We start from the raw sequence: 23,855 nt of genomic DNA on the forward strand, positions 1-23,855 counted from the left end.
TAAAATTAAAAAAGTGTTTCTTTAAATAAATATAAATCTTGTTTTACTTATATATTTGGATGTTCAATCTTTTAATTTTATTTTTCTCTAACTTTCAAATTTTTTTAATATAAATTAATTATTTTTTATATAAATTTAACAATGAATTTTTGCATATATTTCCACATGATGGTGTTGACATTATTATTTTTAAAAATTTCCCTAAAAATAATAAATAAATAAATAAAACTTGACAAATTTAAACGTTTTTTTCAATTTATTTTATTCTTTTAATTGCAAGGACAAAATACAGTGCACCATCTTCGATACATTTAATTATTATTTATATATTTAATTATTATTTATTAATTCATTTATTTATGAGAAAAATATAATAATAATAATAATAATAATAATAATAATAATAATAATAATAATAATAATAATAAAAGAAAATATCTCAAAGAAAAAAAAATATCCCAAACAACCTTTGATAATTTTAAATCAAAGATTTAATAACCTAACCATTCTAACGATCCTCTCTTTCCCAGAAAAACTACTCTTCTTCTTCCCAAATACCTAGTTTTATATTAATATATAAAAGGAATGGATTCAATAAACATATTTTATGATATTAGTTTTAGACCATCAGATTAAATAGAATCTATGAGCCCAAATAAAAAAAAAAAATTACCCCCATAAATGCATCTTTCTCCCTCATCTCATTTGCATTAGTTTCATTCTGCACCAGTACTTTGTCTATTAGATTTTATTTATTTTAAATATCTTAATTGGTGGCCGGTACTTTATCTATTAGATTTCATTTATTTTAAATAACTGAATTGGTGGTCGACGACGTTAACTGAAGAGTTTTAAATACAAAAATCCGATTAGGCGAGGGAATAGATATAGTTGACAAAGCTTTTAATTTTTGTTTACTTGTTTGTTTTAATTTTTAGCAGATACCCATTCCACTTAATGCTTATATATATACATAGAAAGTTATTGAATCATTTGTGATTTGTGCGAATAGGTGTTTGTGAATGGTTGTCTCTGTTAAAGTTAACTTTTTAGTATATTCTGTTAAATATATAACAATCTGTTAAGTACACAACAAAATCTGTTAGATAGACATTTTATATATTAGGTAAGATATATATATATATTTTTATCTAAGTTGAGTAATTTAATAACAACTAATAATTTAAATAACAATGAGCAATCAATTAGACAACAACTCTAATATAAAATAACAATAATTAGTTATCAACACATTACATCAATTCAAGATAAACTCAAAAATAACACAATTAAATTAAAAGTTTTAAAGAAACTACAAAATACTTGTGTAACAATGAGGGTTTTCACATAAATATTTTTTTAAAATATTTTATTTACATTTTAACAATCCATATTTTTTTATTTGTAAATTTAATTTTTCTAAATATAATTTTAATGTTGTAAAATTACAAAGATCTCATTTTAAAATAATATTGTAGAAAAATCCCAGATAAATAATATGACATCAAACGCACTGTAACATCCAAATCAACCAGAGATCAATTATAAATAAACTATATAATAGCAATAAAAAAATATTGAAAAACAACTAAAAAATAAGATATTAAATCTAATGCAATATACAAATAAACTAATCAACTCAGAATAAACTACAAAACAACATTAAGAAGTTTATATACAACTAAATATCAACTAAATGAAAGCTCAAAAACAATCAAATGTGTATGTTTGCTATAATATAGTTTGACAACACAACTACAAATTACTTATTTAACTCAATGTATAATATATATAGTCGATTAGAAATAATATAAACATCAACTAAAAAATATACATATAATTATTTCTCTTTTATTTGAACAACTAAATAACAACAAGTAAATAATTAAACAACAACCTTATTATAATATGCAAATTAATCAACCCAAAAGAAACTTAAAAACAATATCAAACTAACCTCTTAATTACAAACGAAACTTAAAAACAACTACAAATCACCTATACAATAATTCATGTACTAACAAAAATAAATACTCAACCAAAAAAAATCAGCTCATTGTAATACAATATCTAACCAAATAACTAGATTTTAGAAATAAATTAGATGCAATTTATATTACGTTACATTATTAGAAAATGATTGAATAAATATTATTAAAAAAGTTACTTTAAATATAATAATCTATTTTACTAGTAAAAGACTTTTAGATTATTCTTTCTTAACAACTAAATAACAGAAAAAAGTTACTATACAACAACATTACTTTAATACATACGAAAATTAACTAGGCATCAATACATTTTTTTTTTTTGTTGCTGATAATCTTAAATACAAAATAAATAAAATAAATAAATAAAGAAGACAATACAACAACAATTTTAATGTATGTACCCATAAAAAAATTAAATATATATATATTCGTATTCTGTCAATTAAACAACTAAATAACAACGAAGAAACAACAACAAAACTATATTGGACAACACTACTATAATACGTACGAACATCAACTAGGAATCAATTTTTTTAACAATGTGAAATACACAAAAAAAAATACAACAATAATATTCTTAATATGTATTCCCATGAAAAACTAAAAATATATACATATATACTTGTTTTCTCTTAGTTGAACAACTAAACAACAACAAATAAACAACTGTATAATAACTCAATTGTGATATGCAAATTAAATAGGTATTATAAAACAATCCCACTAATTGCAACCCAAGAAGAAAAAAAAATACCAATAATTCATAAAATAGATTTAAAAGCAACTACTAAATACTTTTTCATCAACTTAAAAAAATATATTTTTTTTGTTAAACAACTTAATAACAATAAATAAACAACTCGATAACAACCACACTCTAATATAAAAATTAATTAGGCATCAACACATTGCAGCAACTTAAAAAAATAACACACAAATAATCATAAAAAATTTAAACAACTTAAAAATAACACACATTACTTGTACATCAACTCAAAAATATATTTTAATTAAACATAAATTCATTTAGTACAATTTAATTTGATATTTTATATTAGTAATTTTTTTTTATTCACTTGAATTTTTAGAGATTAGCAATAGGTCATTTAGGAGTTGTGTTAAGTGCATAAAAATGCATATTTATTTATGTAAGAAATCAAAATAAAGCTATTTCTACTTAAAATTTAATTATATTAATGTGATATAATTTTATTTAAAATATTTTTGTAAGAAAATTATTTTTGTGGCACATTTGAAAAAATATGAAAAAGAGAAAATTCCATTTTTAAAAATCAAATAAAAAGATATATTTATTTTTTATTTTGGAAAAAAAAAACAAGTAAAATCTTTTTTTTTTAACTAACAACATACAAAAAATATTAATACATGCTTGAACAACTAAATAACAACAAATAAACAACAGTATAACAACTCCACGTTAATTAATATTCAAATTAAATTGGCATTAACATAAAAAAAAATAATAAATATAAAACATACATCAATAATCTAATAAAAATAAAAAATAAATAAAAAATTTAAAAACAAATATAAAAAAATTGCTCACTAACTCAAATGTATATGTACCAGTAAAAAAATAAAAAATATACTCATTTTTCTTTTGATTAAATAATTAAATAACAACAAACAAAAAATTTGATAATAACTCTGAAAAAAAATATTGTACATCACCTAACAGAAATATATTTTCAAAAAATTAAAAAGTAGTAAAAAAAATAATCATTTTATTAGTCAAAGCTAAATAAAATACTCTTAAAAAAAGTTAAATAAAATATAGCATTTTATTAATAAAAGACAAATCATGTTATCTTTTTATTTTTCATAATTACTCTTACACTTTATTATTAATTTTTTTTTTTAAAAAAAATAATCTTCTCAATCACTTTCACATGACAGTGATACAACCTACACGTCATTTCATTTTTTACTTTTGTTTAATTATTTAATTATTAGTAGTATTTACTTTTAAAGTTTTATTTGTTAAAAAAAAAAAAATTGATAGAAATTTTCTAATGAGCCAGTCTTCCTCCCAAAAGCAACAAGTGGGGTCTATGATAGTCAACAATACTTCTGACACCGTATAAATGAAAAAAAAAGAATACAAAACGTAAAAAAGAAAAAAAAAGCGTGTCACACTAAATTTGTAAATAAAAAAAGTTTTTAGTTACTAAGTGTAAATTTCTCTAAAAGTAATTATCCATATCTACATGCAATTAACTCAAACATTCCATTATTATGTATCTCAAATTATACACAATGACACTGTAATTAATCAAAATCAAATTATGATAATAAAAGTTTTATTATATCTAATTTTTTGGACATTACTTCTTAATTATATAAATCTCAACATTAATGTTGTGACTTATGAATTGGTATAACATGTTCTTCAAATAAACAATAAACTTTTTTTTGGATGAAATCAATTTTACTTTTTATAAACTACATTTTATTTTCTAATTACCTATAACGACTACCTTAAAAAAATCTAAATCATACAATTAAAGTAAGTCTCATTTAAAAATATAAATAGCTAATATTTAATATATATATATAGATTTAAAGATATATTATCCAAAAGTACATACGACATTTAAATGGATAATAAATGAGTGTGTTTTGTGATTTGTGTGTGTTTCACCACTATAAAATTTCATATAAATATAAACTCTCGCGTATTTCATATTATCCTTCGGAATCTATATATTATATTATATATATATATATATATATATATATTTATATAACAACATTTATATAATTGAGAATTTCTTGAAGTTATTCCCTCGTGGACAATAGCATATAATATCATGATGATGAATTAATAGATGCACAAGTTGATCATATTATGATAACTGATACCATCACGTAAAGAAAGAAATTGTAATATACCATCATGATCAATTAATAAAAAATATATAGTGGAATCACACGAACTATATAGTAATGTAATGTATTTTAATGTATAAATGGAATCACACGAGTTATTAATGTATTTTAATGTATAATGGTGTGTGAGAATGTGTTTATAGACATATATACACATAAATATAGTTATGGCTAGGAATATAATTATATATGTGAGCTATATATATAAATATATATATATATATTCATGTATTGGCCTGTTTGCTTTGATCTCAAGCAACTTTTGAGCTTTAAGGTTTAGTTTTCTTTTTTATTTGAAAGACTTTAAGGTTTAGTTAAAGCACCAAAAACCTCCTTAAAAAAAAAAAAATTGCACCAATGCTATGTGGAGAAAATATTAATAGATATGTATATATAAAAATATATATATATATATCAAATCCAAATTATATATACATCCTTAAATATAATATGATAATACAAATATATAAAAAATTTACGATGTAAGTCCCCAAAAAAATTTAGTTTGATGTAGATAAATCCACAATTTCAAAAATTATAATAGTAATCTCCAAGCTTCCAATTCTTGTTAGCCCATTTTAACCTATCTTTTAGAGTCCTCTAAAATAGACATGTGTTAATCTATTATTGATTGAAATCATAATTTAAAATAAAAAAAAAATTATTAAGTTTTTTTTATCTTTTTTTTATTAAAAACTCATTAATTTTTTTAAAAATATTTTTTTTCTTTTTTTTCTTTTTCTTTTTCATTTTCTTTCTTGAGCCTTCCTCTTTCAGATCTATTTCACTCCAGCGCTCTTCTTTCTGATCCCCCATCAAAGCTTGTTGGGAGAAGTCAGTGGTTCCACTACTATAAAAATAGTTTTTCCTGACGTTTTTAATCAGTCGTTTAAAGTATTCTCGTCGGTTTCTATAACCGTCGCCTATACGACCGTCACGGGCAAAATAGGCGACTGTTAAAAACCGTCGCTAATGTGGACTTCCCGACGGTTTAAAATTATCGCCTATAATAGGATATGTTAAAGATCAACACCTACTCTACAAGTATTTAGAATTTTCTATCATTTTGGTAATATTATAGAATTTTCTAGAATCATAGAGAGTAATAGTCATAAGAAGTTTCAAGAATATCTTAGTAACACAATTAGTTAGAATTATCTAGAATATTATAGTTGGTTTCTTTTGAGTAGTATAAATAGGGGTCATGGGTCTTCAAGTTGTGCATCCAACAAGAGTGTCTTTAAAGTGTGTTCAAAAGAGTGAAAGTGTGTCCCTAAAGTCTTTCAAAAGTGTGAGCTATACACAAGAGTGTTGTAAAGGTGTCTAGTATTAAAATAAGAGTGTGAATATTTGGTGTATTGTGGTCTAGTAAAAAGTGTTCAAGTCTTAATGTAATTACTTTTACAATAATAAAGTAATTACGTTTTTCATGTGTTGTGGTGTCCAACAAGTGGTATTAGAGCCGGATCGATTTCGTTCGGAAAGAGTCCTTTGTTGAGTTTCTTAGAGTGATCGTGTGTTGTTTAGTACTACAGAGTTTGCACCATGGGTGACCTTCAAGTGGTCGGCGGAATTAAGAAACTTAACAACCAAAATTACAACACGTGGTCGATGCACATGGAGGCATATCTCCAAGGCCAAGACTTATGGGAGATCGTTGGTGGCAATGAAGTCACGCAACCAGAGGATGCATCTGCTTTAAAGAAATGGAAGATTAAAGCGGGCGAAGCCATGTTTGCGATTCAGACCACAGTCGAAGATGAGATGTTGGAGCACATCAGGTCGGCAAAGACACCAAAGGAAGCATGGGATACTTTCGGATCATTGTTCACCAAGAAGAATGATACAAGATTGCAGCTTTTGGAGAACGAGCTTCCCTCAATTAGGTAACGCGACATGATGATCAACCAATACTTCACCAAGGTAAAATCTCTTTGTCGTAAAATCTCTGCATTAGACTCTGGTGCTGGCATGTCAGATGCTAGAATTAGAAGAATTATTATTCATGGATTAAGGCAAGAATTTAGAACTTTTATTGCTGCAATACAAGGTTGGCCAAGCCAACCTTCTCTTGTTGAGTTAGAAAACTTGCTAGCTGACCAAGAAGCATTAGCTAAGCAAACGTCTAGAGTTTCATTAAAGAGTGACGAAGAAGCACTCTTTAGTAGAGATAAGAAAGGACGACCCCAACCAAATACTAGTAGAAATACTAGAAAACATGATGACAAGGATAGTCATCATGGGAGCTCCCAAACAGGGGGAGCTCAGAATAAAGACAAACGGGGTGGTCAATCAAAGAACAACAATAAATTTGATGGAAAATGCTACAACTGTGGCAAGTATGGCCACATGGCTAAAAGTTGTTGGTTCAAGAAGAAAATTGCAGAAGGCAATGCAGCCACATCAAATGCAGAAAGGACAAGCGATGAAGAATGGGACGCAGAAGCATCATTTGCAGTGGATGAAGAAGAATTAGCTTTGACAGCTTCTGTTCCAGGAAAGATCGACTACAATAATGATTGGATAGTCGACTCTGGCTGCTCAAATCATATGACAGGAGATGAAGAGAAGCTGCAAGATATGACAGAATATAAAGGTGGTCGCGTTGTGGTGACAACCAACAACTCAAGATTACCGATCGCGCACATCGGTAAAACAACAATCATCCCGAGATTCAGCCCAAAAGAAGTTTCACTCCAGGATGTCTACCATGTACCTGGGATGAAGAAAAACTTAATATCAATTGCGCAACTTACGGCGATAGGCCACCATGTCATATTCGGCCCTCAAGATGTCAAGATCTACAAAGATCTTAAAATCTCTGGAACACTGATGATGAAAGGACGCCGCTTAGAGTCTGTCTATGTAATGTTAGCAGAGTCTGCTTATGTAGACAAGACTCGAAAGAATGAAACAACAGATTTGTGGCATGCAAGGCTAGGACATGTCAGTTATCATAAACTCAAGGTGATGATGAAGAAGTTTATGCTGAAGGGTCTTCCTCAACTCGAGGTCAGAACAGAGACCGTATGTGCTGGCTGCCAATACGGTAAGGCGCATCAATTACCGTATGAAGATTCAAAGTTCAAAGCTAAAGCACCATTAGAGCTGGTCCATTCTGACATGTTTGGCCGAGTCAAACAACCATCAATCAGCGGCATGCAGTACATGGTTACATTCATCGACAACTTCTCAAGGTACGTATGGGTTTTCTTTATGAAAGAAAAATCCGAAACTTTTTCAGAATTTAAAGAGTTTAAAGAAATAGTAGAAGGAGAAGTCGGCAAGAAAATCCAATGCCTCCGAACAGACAACGGTGGCGAATATACCTCAGATGAATTTTCTGAGTATCTTCGAGAATGCCGCATACGCCATCAATTCACATGTGCAAATACGCCACAACAGAATGGAGTAGCTGAGAGGAAGAATCGTCATCTTGCAGAAACATGTCGAAGCATGATACATGCAAAGAATGTTCCAGGGAGATTTTGGGCTGAAGGTATGAAGACAACCGCTCATGTAATCAATAGGCTTCCCCTGGCTAAGTTAGGGTTCGTTTCACCCTTTGAAAAATTGTGGGGTTGTAAACCTGCAGTAAGTCACTTTCGAGTATTTGGTTGTGTGTGCTACGTATTCGTGCCAAGCCACCTACGTAGCAAATTTGACAAGAAGGCGATACGATGTATCTTTGTGGGATACGATAGCCAACAGAAAGGGTGGAGATGTTGCGACCCTACAACTGGAAAGTGTTATACATCAAGGAATGTGGTCTTTGATGAGACATCATCATGGTGGTCATCGCAAAAGGAAGCATTACCAGATTCTATAGAAATGGAAGATGAATTACAGAAGAAAATGGGGGAGCGAATTGTTGAGTTACCTACAACTCAAGATACAGATGAAGAAGAAAACACCGAGGACGAGGCACCTCAGAATCCATGGCAAACGGGGGTGCATCAAAGAGAAGGACATGATGATAGTCAACCAGAACTTCGGAGATCAATAAGAGCGCGAAAGCCAAATCCGAAATATGCTAATGCTGCTGTAGCTGAAGAAGAAAAGTTCAGAGAACCAGAGTCATATGAAGAGGCATACCAAAATTCCAAGTGGCTAGGAGCTATGAAAGAAGAAATAAGTGCGCTAGCAAAGAATCAGACTTGGGAGTTGGTGCCAAAGCCGAAGGAAGTGAAACCCATTTCGTGCAAATGGGTCTACAAGGTAAAAACTTGTCCTGACGGTTCAATTGAGAGATACAAGGCTCGGTTAGTTGCTCAAGGATTCTCTCAACAATATGGGCTAGATTATGACGAGACATTTAGCCTAGTCGCTAAAATTACAACAGTGCGAGTTCTGTTAGCACTTGCACCTAGTAAAGACTGGAGGCTATGGCAGATGGATGTGAAGAATACCTTTCTACATGGAGAACTGGATCGAGAGATATACATGGTGCAACCTAGAGGATTTGAGGATAAAGCACATCCTGACTATGTTTGCAAACTGAAAAAGGCGCTCTATGGATTAAAGCAAGCTCCACGAGCATGGTAGAGAAAGATTGCTGAGTTTTTAGTAGAAAGCGGATATTCCATGGCACATGCAAATTCAAGCTTATTTGTCAAAGTAAAGGAAGCAAAGATCGCAATTTTCCTGGTATATATCGATGATCTCATTATCACTGGAGATGATGATGCAGAAATTTATCAAACAAAAGAGAACCTATCAGTACGCTTTCAAATGAAGGAGCTTGGAGAATTGAAACACTTCCTTGGATTAGAGGTTGATTGAACTGAGGAAGGCTTATTTCTCTGTCAGCAAAAGTATGCTAAAGATTTGCTGCAAAGATTTGGAATGCTCGAGTGCAAGCCCATCTCAACACCTATGGAAGCTAATGCTAAGCTATGTGCTCATGCTGGGAAGGACTTGCAAGATGGAGCAATGTATCGAAAACTGGTGGGAAGCCTAATCTACCTTACATTGACTCAACCAGATATTTCTTATGCAGTTGGAGTAGTAAGTCGATATATGCAGCAACTAAAGAAGCCACATTTGGAAGTAGTATGACGAATACTGAGGTATGTCAAAGATACCATTAACTATGGTCTCTTCTATAAGAAAGGTGATGGGGTTAAGATCATTGGCTACTGCGATGCTGATTATGCTGGAGATCATGATACCCGACGATCAACGACTGGGTATGTATTCAAGATTGAATCTGGAGTAGTGTCTTGGTGTAGCAAAAGGCAACCAACAGTGTCTTTGTCAACCACAGAAGTAGAGTATAGAGCAGCAGCAATGGCAGCTCAAGAGAGTACGTGGTTGATGCAACTAATGAAGGATCTACACCAATTTACAGATTCTGCAGTGCCACTTTATTGTGACAATCAGTCTACTATTCGTCTAGCAGAGAATCTAGTATTTCATGCTCGAACAAAGCATGTGGAGGTGCATTACCATTTTCTCAAAGAGAAAGTATTTCAGGAAGAATTAGAGATGCACCAAGTGAAGAGCGAAGATCAAGTAGCAGACTTATTCACTAAAGGACTTAGCACAACGAGATTTCAGAAGCTGAAAGACCAACTCAGTATGAAGAGTCGGTGTTGAGGGGGAGTGTTAAAGATCAACACCTACTCTACAAGTATCTAGAATTTTCTATCATTTTGGTAATATTATAGAATTTTCTAGAATCATAGAGAGTAATAGTCATAAGAAGTTTCAAGAATATTTTAGTAACACAATTAGTTAGAATTATCTAGAATATTATAGTTGGTTTCTTTTGAGTAGTATAAATAGGGGCCATGGGTCTACAAGTTGTGCATCCAACAAGAGTGTCTTTAAAGTGTGTTCAAAAGAGTGAGAGTGTGTCCCTAAAGTCTTTCAAAAGTGTGAGCTATACACAAGAGTGTTGTAAAGGTGTCTAGTATTAAAATAAGAGTGTGAGTATTTGGTGTATTGTGGTCTAGTAAAAAGTGTTCAAGTCTTAATGTAATTACTTTTACAATAATAAAGTAATTACGTTTTTCACGTGTTGTGGTGTCCAACAGGATATAAGTGACGGTTTTAAACCGTGCCCTATATTATAAATAAATATATATAATAAATAAAACAGTATATAAATAAATAAATGTATTTATACCGAGCTCGAAGAGAGAGAAATAGAGAGAGAGAAACGGGCAGGAGTTGGTGGTGGTCCGACGTATGAGACGGAGATGAGAGGGACACCGACGAGATCGTGGTGGTGGTTTGACGTACGCGACGGAGAGGAGAGGGAGACCGACGGGAGGAGGGGTGGGTGGAGATCGATGGAGGAGAGAGACGAGAAGAAAGGGAGATCGAGAGAGGGAGGAAGACGGCGAGAGAGGAGGGCGATGGTGCGGATGCGTGGGTGGGGTTTTGGAGAGTTAAGATTTTCGTTTTAGGGTGTGGGAAATGGAGAAAAAATAGGTGAGAAGAAATAGGTGAGCATGTGGGAAATAGAAAAGAAGTAGGTGGGCACGTGGGAAATGTGGTGAGAAGTATGTAACGATTTTTTATTGGGCTCTTATACCTGACGGTTTAAAACCGTCGCCTATAAGGGCTCAATAAATTTTACGAATTCTAATTAAAACTGTCATCTATTCCTGTAATTACTGTTATAAACCGTCGGGATACTTATTTTTCCTGACAGTTTTATACAGTTACTTAATTTTTTTAATGACGGTCCCCCCAAAAAAGAGTTTTTAGGATCGTCGCGAATTTTGACTTTTGTAGTAGTGTTCCAACGAAGGAGTCTCCTTAATGTTGAGCACCCAAGTCAGGCATAAGAACAATCCGGTGGGCCTCTTTTTGCTCGGTGTCGTGGGTTTCTCGTGACTCCAGCCAACGAACGTAGGTGCACAAGTCACGCTTTGGAACAGATCCACGAAGCCAGACCCATCTCTGATGCATCGAGTCACGAACCCCCGATTAAACCTGGACAAAATTCTATCGCTACCATGCGACCCACGATTCTGTCGAGTACTGGATCTGTTACATTTCGTTGACAATTACAACGACCACGACGAGATCGATTAAGCGACGGGGACAATGATAAAATTCTAAGTTGTCGCCCTATTCTTCTTTTCTGTTTTGATGTTTGGATGCCTGTCTCAAATGATTTGGATTTGAAATTTTTGACTTAGTTGTATTTAGGGCTTTGTCCACCGTGGCTTGGTTGTGACAATAGTGGTGGTTGCGATGGTTGGAGTGATGAGGGTGATGTAGCAGTGGTGGTTGAGAATGGGACTAAAGAAGAAAAAGAAAAGAAAAAAACAATGGTGAGAATGGGTACTGGAAAATAAACAGGACATGGAGAGGAAGAAGAAGACAAACGAGAAAAAAGGGTAAAAAAAATAATAATAAATTTTATGATTTTAAATAATTTATTTATTTTTTTTAATTAAAATTATGATGTGCACCAATAAATTTTTTACACATGGTAATTTAAAGCACAATAAACAGAGCTGGTAAGTTAGGTACTAATGGACTAACAAGAATTAGGAGTAGAACAATTACTGCCAATTTTTAAGATTAGGAACTTGTCTACCCTAAACTAAATTTTTTGGAGACTTATATGCCACAATTTTCCTAATACATTATGTTGAATATTATAAGCACACTATACATTAATTTTGGCAACATAACAGATATAAAGTTTAAGTGATTTTTTAATGAAAAATAATAAATAGGATCATGTGAATGCATGTCATTAATATTGTAGGATTATCTTTCAATCGTTTTGATATTTGTGTTATAAATATTTTATCTTTTTCGTTTCATACACTTCTATACTATTTTTTTAATTTTATTTTCTTATATATATATTAAATACTATATGTTATATTTTTTTGACGGATTAAATACTACATATTATGTTTTTGTTGCACCTTATTAAATCTGACTAAATTAACACGTGTCAATTAATTAATTCTCCACTTTCATTAAAAAAACATTATTAAATAATTTCAAAATTGAAAAAAAAAAGTAAAGCAATAATTATTCTATTATTAAAAAATAAATAAAAATGCTTCTATTGTTCTTTTCTCGATATTTCAATAAAAAATTAACTGGACCGTTAGTATATTAACATGTGGTATTTCACTTAATCAAATCAACACTTAATAAAATTTGTAGTATCAACTGTAGCAAAAACGCAATATATAATATTTAATCCGTCGAAAAAAATATATAGTGTATAAGTGTATAAAACTGACAACATAAGATATTTATAGAGCAAATATTCTTAAATTCATAAAATTTTTACCTTATTATGTCATATTTAACATACCAATTTGTTAACTTTTATGTATGATTGTTCTCGATCAATTCATATGTATATATATACACATTTATATAATTTAAAGAATATATATTAGTTTTTGTTGTGATTGTTAATCTTATTTAGTTTTATTTAGTTAAGTATTAGTGTCCTAAGCTAGTTAAAGTTAGTTTGTCCTGAGAAAATATGTTTTGGGGGTGTTTTTGGTTTGGTTTGGTCTGAATTTTTATTTTTTTAAAACTAAACAAGTAATATTAATTTTTTTAAATTCAAAACCAAACTAGACCAATTAAATACTCAAATCAAACCAAAGCAAATCAAATGGATTAGTTTGGTTTGAAACAATAGTTTGTAATTCAGAAATATTTTAATATTTTTTTATTAAATTATTTTTACTTTAAAGCTTATAATACATAAATAAGTACTATAAGCTACCAACATGCTTGATAAGAGTGATATGCATGTGTTTTTATGCTTCAACTGGGCTTTATGGTGTTAACAGTCAAGTTAGTTAAGTTAGTTACTTGTCTGTTAGTTCGGTTAGCACTTCTTCTTTCTGTTTTTTCTGTTATCTTGTAACAACAATTGTGTGCCTATAAATAAAGACTTTGTTCATTGAGAGGGTGTGGTTCTTACTGCATTATTACTCTATTGTTTTCTTTCACTATGTTTTTTGAGTTCTTGGTGCTCTGCACCAGCTAAGTGTTTCTACACTTCTACATGTTATCAATCGCTACTGTGACATTTCTCAATGTTGTCTTCTACCTTTGATCCTTGTTGATGATGCTTCTAAAGCTCTTTCATATAGAGAAGATATTATTGAGTTAAGAAAGCACAACATACAAAAACAGAGAAATATTCCAAAGTATATGAGTTTGAGAGCAACATATCTTTTGTAATGGCGATTCCTGATGCTTTGATCATACTCTGTGAAAATTGATATGATAATTAATTTTTAATTTTCAACCTCCAATTCTGAATTTAATTTGCAAAAATTGAGAAGAAATCACAAAGTAGGAAAAAAACCATAGGGAGGTTAGAGAAAGAAAAGCGAGAGAACCTTAACTTAATTCTAATGGTCCTTGAGTCAAATTTATAAGGCAAAACTGTTAAACTTTAGTTTCATATCCTTATAAATCAAAATATAACACAAATAAATTGTCTTCTAAAATTTCACAACCTCCATAGTCTCCAATAGAAGGAAGAGAAGAACATAAAGTCACGGAGACTATACCCATGATGGTTACCCAAAAATAGTGAGCCAAAAATAACCGCTTGATCAGCGATAGTGAGCCAAAAATAGCCGCTTATGATTGAGTTGTCCAAGATGGTCAGCATATAAAATAGCCACCATCTTGAGGGAGGATGTTAGAGAGTTCCACATTGCTAATATGTGGAAAGATAATAGAATATATAAGAGGAATGTACTACTCCTCCCATGGCCAATTGGTTTTGAGATAGAACCTCATTCACCTTATTCACAAATTCTAACAAGGTGGTAAAAATTAATTGTGATGCTGGGTTAAATTCTAAGTTAGTTATAAATGGGATTGGGACAGTGTTTCGTGATGAGTCTGGTTTCATCCTGGCTTTTGGAACTTGGAGTTGGAATGTTTGTTTCTCCCGGCCTAATGTTGTTGAGGTTTTGGATATCTACTATGGGATCTTACTTTTCTATTGCTTTGGATATCAAAGGGTGGTGTTAGAGTCTGATTGTCTTAGTATTATTAGTGTCATTTTTTATAGTAAGGTTGATAAGTCGTATTTAGGATGTATTATTAGAGATATCATTGCTTATTGTAATCATTTATTGATATTCTTTTTATGTATTGTCCTAAGCTTGCTAAGAGCGTGACTCATATTTTAGCAAAGTTAGCACTGTCCTTGAATGATCATTATGTTTGGTGGTCTGGCTATCTGATTGTATTATTGCTGTTTTGCAAACAGACTCGTAATGATATTGTCTGACACTCTTTTTTCTTTTGGGGTTTTTCCCACTAGATTTACTCTTGAGATTTTAATGTTGTTTTTTCTCAAAGAAAATAAAAACAATAGTATGATTTATTTATTTGGCTAATTAAGATTTTTACCCTCCGAACTTTGACATGTACCAAACATGTCCCCTGAACTTTTAAAGTCGTTAAAAATTTCCCCTAAACTATTGAGATTGTTGGATTTAAGGACTTTTGTCTAATTTTAGTAAGAAAAGTCTAACAAGAATGAAAGTTCAGGAGGAATGATTTGATACATATCAAAGTTCGATGGGCATGATTTGATATATATCAAATCTTAAGAGCATAATTTAATTAGTAAAATTGAATGTAATTAGACAAAAGTCTTTAAATCTAACAATTTCAATAGTTCAGGAGAAATTTTTAATGGCCAAAAAATTTCAAAAGGTATAATTTGATACATGTGAAAGTTTAAGGAACAAAAATCGTAAGTAGTCTATTTATCATTATATCAAATTTATCACATGCTATATATATTATGCAATTTTATTACAAACATGGTTGAAAAGATTTTTTTTTTCTTTTTTACTTACAGAAATAGAATTGCATTAGAAATTAATTAGCACTCACATAAAGATTCCCTAAATAAATAGTCAAAGGTTCTACCTAGTTGGATCCAATAATAGAGGCATTTTAAAGTGTTGATATTATTGCATACCACATATATAGGTTTTGTCATCAATACATAGTGCCAAAAAGGTTATTGTATTTGGGTATGAAAACTAATTAATGGTCCAAAATGAATCTTATAAATTAGAAGTCAAAATAAATGAATGTGATGTTACCATGCAATGATCCCCTCTCTTCCAATCATGTTCCACATTCAGTGTAGTTTTGGTCCCATTCTCCATGATCATGACCACCCACAATTCACAATGACATGAACAGAGAGACTATTTATTCATTTATTTATCAAAGGCTTAAATCCTATATTTCTTCATTTGTGAATTTTATTTATATATGAAAGACTAAAATGCTCATTTTATTGTGTTTTTATTTATTTTTAAAAAAAAAACAAAAAATCAAGAGTCTCGATTTATTTCTCTTATATATAGTTTAGTTTCTTATATTTTATCAAAATACATTTTAATGAGTACTCTATATTTTAATAGTTTAGAGAAGTGCTAATGAGTACCTTAAAGTATTAACACTATAAAAAAGATATATAACGCTTTGTCGATGTAATATTAAACACCTTAAAATGTCAAATAAGAATACTCTTAATTTTGTATTCATTCATTTTTTTTTTTGGTAGCAAAATCTATCTATATATATACATACTAGCAAAAAGCTACGTGCGAGGCACGTATACTAAATTTTGTACTAGTTTTTTTCTATGTTATTTGAAAGTGATACAATTAAAAATTAAAGAAAAAATATTATTAGTTATTAGGTGAGATTATTATTATGTGTATAGGAAGAAATCACAAATTAATTAATCTTATAATCTTAACTTTAATCAAATATGGTTCTAGATATATGAACAATAAATAATTACGTAAAAATAAAAAATAATTATTTGAATAAAGAATTCAATATACACAGTTATATATATTGTTGTTGAAGGAATTTTACAACAACACAATAAATTTTACAAAAAATGATGAATAAGTGCGAGTATTCAACCTAGAACGGCGAGTACTCGAACTGGGAACACAAATACTTAAGAAAAAGGCTAGACAAAATATAAAACACAAGGGAAGTATAGTGGTTCAGTCAGATCACGGGCTGCTTAGTCCACTGTTGCAAAGATTTTGTATCCGTCCCATTTCACGGTGGATCACTCCTTTATATACAAAGCAAGTGTTCTATCATTTACATAAGGATTGCATTCATTGTCAATCCGTTTATACATTGATTTACAATAATTAAGCTAAAAACGTAAACATTAATAAATGAAGAACATTTTCTATTCACTAAATACAGCAACGTACGCGACTTCTATAGTGCGAGTTGGTTGTTCACATTCTTGCATAAGCTCGTGGGCTTAGAATGTATTCGAGACTTAGTTGAGTCTAAGATATCTGCGTTCTTGTATAGTCGCTTCTGTGGACATCATATGACGAGATGATAGAAGCAAGACATGCGAGTCTATGTCGGTTTATCGAGGCTGTTGGGTCATCGGGACCAACTCGCAACATAGAGAATTGATCTTCGTGTTTTCGCAGGAGGATCGTGGGGATACTCGTATATATCATGATACATGCGGGTTAAACCCGTTCCTTGGTCCCACATAATGCGAGTCGTACGAATGCGATTAGACTTGTCATATCCGCATTATCTCCCTGAGTCTAATCAGGCGAGGTTTGAACTCGAGGAGTCTCTCATTGACATCTCAGCTTTCCTTGGGGAAATCCTTGGTCCCACATAATGCGAGTCGTACGAATGCGATTAGACTTGGTCATATCCGCATTATCTCGCTGAGTCTAATCAGGCGAGGTTTAAACTCGAGGAGTCTCTCATTGACATCTCAGCTTTCCTTGGGGAAATTGAGTACACGTGTCCTCCAAACAGGAGTCTGGTCTCGAGTTTCTAGATGAGAAAAATCTCCCTATAACATATATGAATCTCATTAATCAAAATAATTATTCAATATATGAACAATAATTTGTCACGCTATATGTTCCCAATAAATAAATCCACCTCCTCATAGTCAAAAATAAACAATACATGCAATACAGATCTTTGTAATAGAGTACCTAAAAGAAACAAAACTTCAGTTACCATAATCGGAAAAGGTTTAAGTGAACTAAATAATGACTAAGAAAATCTAAATTACAAAATGAAAATAACATGTATATGAGTATGATTGATCTAAGAGAAAATAGATAAACCTATAAACATATAAATATACTTAATATTAATTTTGACAAAGAAACAATTCAATTATAAACAATTCTAAATATCAGCTCAACAATTTCAACACACTAATTACTCATTAAATAACCATAATGTATACATCATGATAATTTTATTTTATTTGATATCAAATGATAGAGATTATTGAGGTTTTCAGTCATGGAAAACACACTATGATCAAAAGGTAATGCTCATTAATTGTATATTTCAAAGAAACTCAAATTTCCATGAATGTCCATAATAAGATATAAACAATAAAGTTGTAAATTTTTTAAAAAAAAAGTAGCAAAATTTCAATTAATATAAGAAATAGAACAAATTGAAGATTTATATACACTACTGGAATTTGAACTCTTAAAGGCCATTAGCGAAGGGGCAAAACTCGTTAGATCCCCTAGTAGAACACTACCTTAATGGTCTGAACACAAAAATTGTAGAAATCAAATATGAATAAATTAGCATCATCAACAAAAGGAAAATTAAAGAGAAAAGACTTAATAATTACATGACAAATAATTATTAATTGAATTAAAAAGTTAAGATTGTAAGATTTATTTAAATTATTGTTCATATATTGATTAATCCCATTAATAAAAAATAATTTAATATATAAAAATAATTTAATAAAAGTGATTTTTGTACATAGTATAATTCATTTGTTTTATTATTTTTTTCAACAAATTATTAAGTTATGTATATTATTATATATTTTTTTTTTAGAAAATCGTTAATCTCTTATTTTTATTATTCTATGATATTTATAATAAGTTTTTTACAAATTTTTTTTCTCCATTTACTCACACACTCTCTCCATGCATCTCCATCTAACTATTATAACTATACATATGTTTGTTATGTACATAATTTTTTTCACCATCTTATTCTTTTTTTTTCTTTCATATGTCAAATTTTCCTTTTTAATTTCAAAATTTCAATTTGGGACCATCAAATTATATTTATTCGTTCATACTTTCTCTTCATCTCTATTTCATTATTATAATTATACTCTATGTATATAGGACAAACTTATTAAGAATATAATGACAACTATAAATAAGATATAGTTATAACATAACGACTTTAAATATAGTGTCATCTATAAGTGAGTGAGATACAGCGATAACAACAATTTTGAAATGATATAATATGAGTTTTTTTTTTCTTATAGATTTATCAATTGTACTTTAAAATGATATAAGGACAACAGTTTTGAAATCATATATGATAAATTTTCTAGATTTATCAATTGTTACATTTTTTTTAAATTCCAATTCAGTTTATTCAAACGATATAATATTTAGAAAACTAACCTTATAATAATATTAATCTATAATAAACTAATTAAATAAGAATTATCTTAAGTTCAAAATAATTTGTACAATATTAATTTATTTTTCTTATATTTTTAAGAGTAATAAAAAGTAAAAATTTAGTAGAATAGTTACTTATTTTATTATTATATATTTATATAAAGGGGTAATTGCGGCATAAATACCTAATGTTTACAAATTTATACACTTAAATACCTAAAGTTTTTTTTTTATGGCAAAACCACCTAATGTTATATTTTAGTGTCTACCGTTACCACCACTCTGTTAAAGAGTTAAAACAGAGACACGTGGATGACCAAAATTTGTATGGTTTTTTTTTTTTTTTTTTTAAAAAAAAAAAAAAATCTATTAGTTTGTAAGAAAAAAGCTTGATATAAACATTTTAAAAAGAAACATTAAATTGATTAACAAACAAAAATCGATAAATAAACATAAAATACAAGATTCTTTTCTTCAAAACCTAAAAAGCTCGTTCTCCCAATTAAGAAGACGAACGAACGCCGGCAGTTGAGAAGACGAATGAACGTGGACTGAGCTTTCCACCTTGTGCTGAGGACGTCAAAATCGACAAGGGTGGCTTAAACTCATGCATCTCCGGCGGCTGCCTGGGGAAGACTCCCCTGGATATGGTAAATGTTGAAACTGGAACTTGAATGATAAATTATTATTTTGAAATGGCTTTTCGTGCCTTTTATATGTCTGATTGTTAACTTTTATATTGAGTATTATTTTAGTGTTATTTTTGTTTGGATATGTTAATTTGTGAGTTAGGTGTAATATTAAATTACGGTAGAAGTCTTGTTTGTTTTTGGAAGGTAGTGTGTGTTCACATGTGAATTCATTGAGTGGAGTAGTTAATGTGGAATATTTTTTACTGTGGTAAAGTGTATATGCTTTGGGAGTTGTTTTTTTTTGTTTGTGTGGGTCATGAAGTGATTTTTTCAATGATGTAATTTTTTGGCAGACTTGGAATATGAGTTGTTCACAGTAATATTGCACCATGGAGGAAGATGGTACAATCATTTTGAAGAGAAAAAATATGAAGGGGGTGAGATTGATTATTTTGATTATTGTGATTGGCTAGATTTCAGCATGTCTGAATTGGAGAAATTTGCAGTGGCACTTGGCTATGATTTGCCTATTCAACTTTGGTGGAGGCCATATGGGAATTCGATGAAAGATGGTACACTGCTCATTTCAGATAAAGAGATTAGTCTAATGGCTTTTGATATGAAAAGAAGAAAATATAGAAAAGTTGATATCTTCCTAATAGCAGTTTTAGAAAATAGTAATATGAAGTCTTCTTGCACAATTGGGGAGTTCCCTGATGCTAATGTGCTTGCTAATATTGTAGTGAATCCACAACATGAAACCCAAGAAGCCCAACATGAAGAATTGAATGAAAATGTCCACCAAGAAGCTAATGAAGATGTCCATGATCAAGTACAAAAGACTAGGCCTTGGAAAGGAAAGAAGAAAGTTGCCATTGAAGATGATGATGAATTCGAAGAGGAAGAATATTCTCATCACAAAGAACATGAAATTGATTTAGAGAATACTACTAATCCAAGTATATGGTGGTCTTCAGTGACTGAATTATGCAATGAAAATCATGGAGATGATTCTGAAGGAGTAATATCTGAAGATGACTTGCACAGCTTGGATAGCGAAGACGAAAATAATCCAATTCGAAGGAGTGAGAACGAATTCAACCCAAAGTCAAACTTTGATGATTTTGAGTTTAAGAGATATATGCTATTTCCTACAATTGGCCATCTAAGGAATGCATTGAAAGAGGTATTTATAAAAACAAATAGACAGTACTCATTTGTTTTCAATGACAAACATAGGCTCAGAGCCAAATGCAAAGCTGAAGGATGCAAATGGTTTATTTATGCAAGATTAGTAAGTGGGGATAACAACACTGTTAGGGTTAACAAATTGAATAATGAACATGATTGTGGCATAGTCTTTGATAACAAACTTGTCACAAGTTCTTGGTTAGCCAGTCATTACTTGGAACAGTTTAGACTTAATCCAAACATGCAATATGAGGCCTTCAGGGAGATGATATCTAAGTCTAAATACAGTGACATCTCAGGTTCTACATTTTACAGGGCTAAGAAGAAAGCAAGAGATTTGTTAAATGGGTCGGTGAAGGATCAATATGCAATCCTTGACGATTATTGTAGGCAGTTGCTAGAAACAAACCCAGGAAGCACAGCTATACTTAAAACTAGACTGATTGATGGGAAAAGAGTGTTTGAGAGGGTATACATTTGTTTGAAAGCCTGTAAAGATGGATTTAATAAGGGTTGCAGGCCTCTCATAGGATTGGATGGATGTTTCTTAAAAGGCTATTGCAAAGGTATGTTGTTGGCTGCTGTTGGAATAGATCCAAACAATTCACAGTTTCCTATTGCTTATGCAATAGTTGAGAAAGAAAATACAGATTCTTGGACATGGTTTCTAAAGCTAATTGTTGAGGATCTTAACATTCAAAGGCCAAACATCTTCACAATGATGAGCGATAGGCAAAAGGGGTTAGAAAAAGCATTGTCTGACTTATTTGGTGGAGCAGAAATTAGATTTTGTGTGAGGCATCTATACTCTAATTTCAAAAAAGAACATTCTGGCTTGCTACTTAAACAAATGTTATGGGCTTGTGCAAGGGCAACCACACCAGTAGACTTTACTCGAAAGATGAATGAGCTTAGAGAAATGAATGAACCAGCATACCAATGGTTGCTGAAAAAAGACCCTAAGGAATGGAGTAGATCACATTTCAGAGATGGTGTAAAATGCGATATGCTTGTCAATAATTTATGTGAAAGCTTCAACTCAGCAATCATGCCTGCAAGAGACCAATCAATAATAACATTGTTGGAAAAGGTTCGATTTTGGCTTATGTGTAGATTTCGAAGGAAAAGGGAAAGTGTTAAGAAATGGGTGGTTCCAGTTGATAAACGAATCCGTGACATTATTGAGAAAAATAAGAAGGTGGCAACACACTGTAACTCTGTCCTGTCAGGAAATGCAAAGTTTGAAGTGTCTTATCTTGGATCAAAGAGATTTGTGGTTGATTTGAAAAGCAAAACATGCACTTGCAGAGGTTTCCAATTGTCAGGCATACCTTGTCCGCATGCATTGGCTTCTATTAGGTCATCGGGTTTGGAAGTCATGGATTATGTTGATGACTGGTATAAGAAAGATGCTCATGTTGCTGCATATGCAGGGGTAATTGAACCAATGCCTAGTCCAGATATGTGGCCTGAAATCGGTCAAAACCCAATACTTCCACCTCCAGAGTATAGCCTACCTGGAAGACCTAAGAAAAAAAGAAACAGAAGTAATGATGAACCTCCTGCTGCTGTTATGAATCAACCAAGGAAGAGTCAACAAAATCATTGCAGCAATTGTAAGCAGACAGGGCATTCTAAAAGAACTTGTGAAGCCAATGTTGTTACTAAGGTAGATATTTCATTTTTTTTTTAATTTATTATGATTGTGTAGTCTAATTTAATAAAATTGTCAATAATTTACACTATTTTTCATCTAATTTAGGATAATGCTCCAAAGAAGAGAGGCAGACCACCAAAGACTAATCCAGAGCCTGAGACAGTGAAACGGAATGCAAGGAGAAAGAAACAAATTGCAAGGGAACAAGCCTCTGTATCTCAACAACAAGAAGATTGAATTACTCATGCATGGAGAGAACTTTTTAGATGTATTTTGCTACCTATGGATATCATCTTCTTTAATGTATTTTTCTTATTATAAGACGCTATCATATTTTGGATGTATTTTGGTACTATGAGTAGCGTAATTTTTAATGTCTTTTTGGTTATTGTAAGGAGCAATGATACTTTTGATATATTTTGGTACTATGGATAGCAGGTTTAGTTAACAACTAATTTTTTGATCAATGGTTATTGATACTTTTGATATATTTTGGTACTTTTGATATATTTAGGCAGATAAAAATTGAATATCTTTTTCATTTTCCTTTTTTTTTAAGAAAATAATAAGCTTTCTTATATATTATGATTCAATTGCAGGCATAAATGTACAATATCAGCTATAAATTAGAGAGTTTGTAAGAAACAAAAAAGCAAAAATTTCATTCATAACCTGTATTTTTTTATCCTTAATACATCTTTTTAATACAGCTAAGAGAAATTACATCTTGGGAGATCATGGAAGAGGAAATATTTACAAATCTAGCCATGACTATGACCATGACCATCTCCAATTACATATGTTAATTCTCTCAAATAGTAGTTTCCACATCCCATTGATACTTTAATTCGAAAAGCCTTCACCATAATCTTTGGTGCTGCTCTGAAATTACCTAGATTGTGTTCTAACTACCTAATTTTTCTAAACTGGCCTAGTATATATATATATATATATATATATATATATATATATATTTTTTTGTTCTGTCAGCTGGGTAAAT

The 23,855-nt window shown here is 30.6% G+C and overlaps 1 protein-coding gene across 2 annotated transcripts; it reads left to right on the forward strand.

Annotated features, from left to right (window-relative positions):
- Positions 1–19,768: 19,768 nt before the first annotated feature.
- Positions 19,769–23,322, forward strand: LOC133033253 (uncharacterized). 2 transcript variants are annotated; one of them, XM_061107941.1, is made up of 4 exons: positions 19,769–20,025; positions 20,361–20,579; positions 20,751–22,867; positions 22,961–23,322. In XM_061107941.1, the coding sequence occupies exons 1-4, from the start codon at positions 19,983–19,985 to the stop codon at positions 23,090–23,092; spliced, it is 2,511 nt and encodes an 836-aa protein (XP_060963924.1). In that variant the 5' UTR covers positions 19,769–19,982; the 3' UTR covers positions 23,093–23,322. The 2 variants fall into 2 exon arrangements, with proteins under 2 accessions (XP_060963924.1, XP_060963923.1); XM_061107940.1 differs by having other exon boundaries at positions 20,361–22,867.
- Positions 23,323–23,855: the final 533 nt, after the last annotated feature.

This window comes from Cannabis sativa, unplaced genomic scaffold, assembly GCF_029168945.1.
Source record: "Cannabis sativa cultivar Pink pepper isolate KNU-18-1 unplaced genomic scaffold, ASM2916894v1 Contig3, whole genome shotgun sequence".
Classification (NCBI taxonomy): Eukaryota; Viridiplantae; Streptophyta; class Magnoliopsida; order Rosales; family Cannabaceae; genus Cannabis; species Cannabis sativa.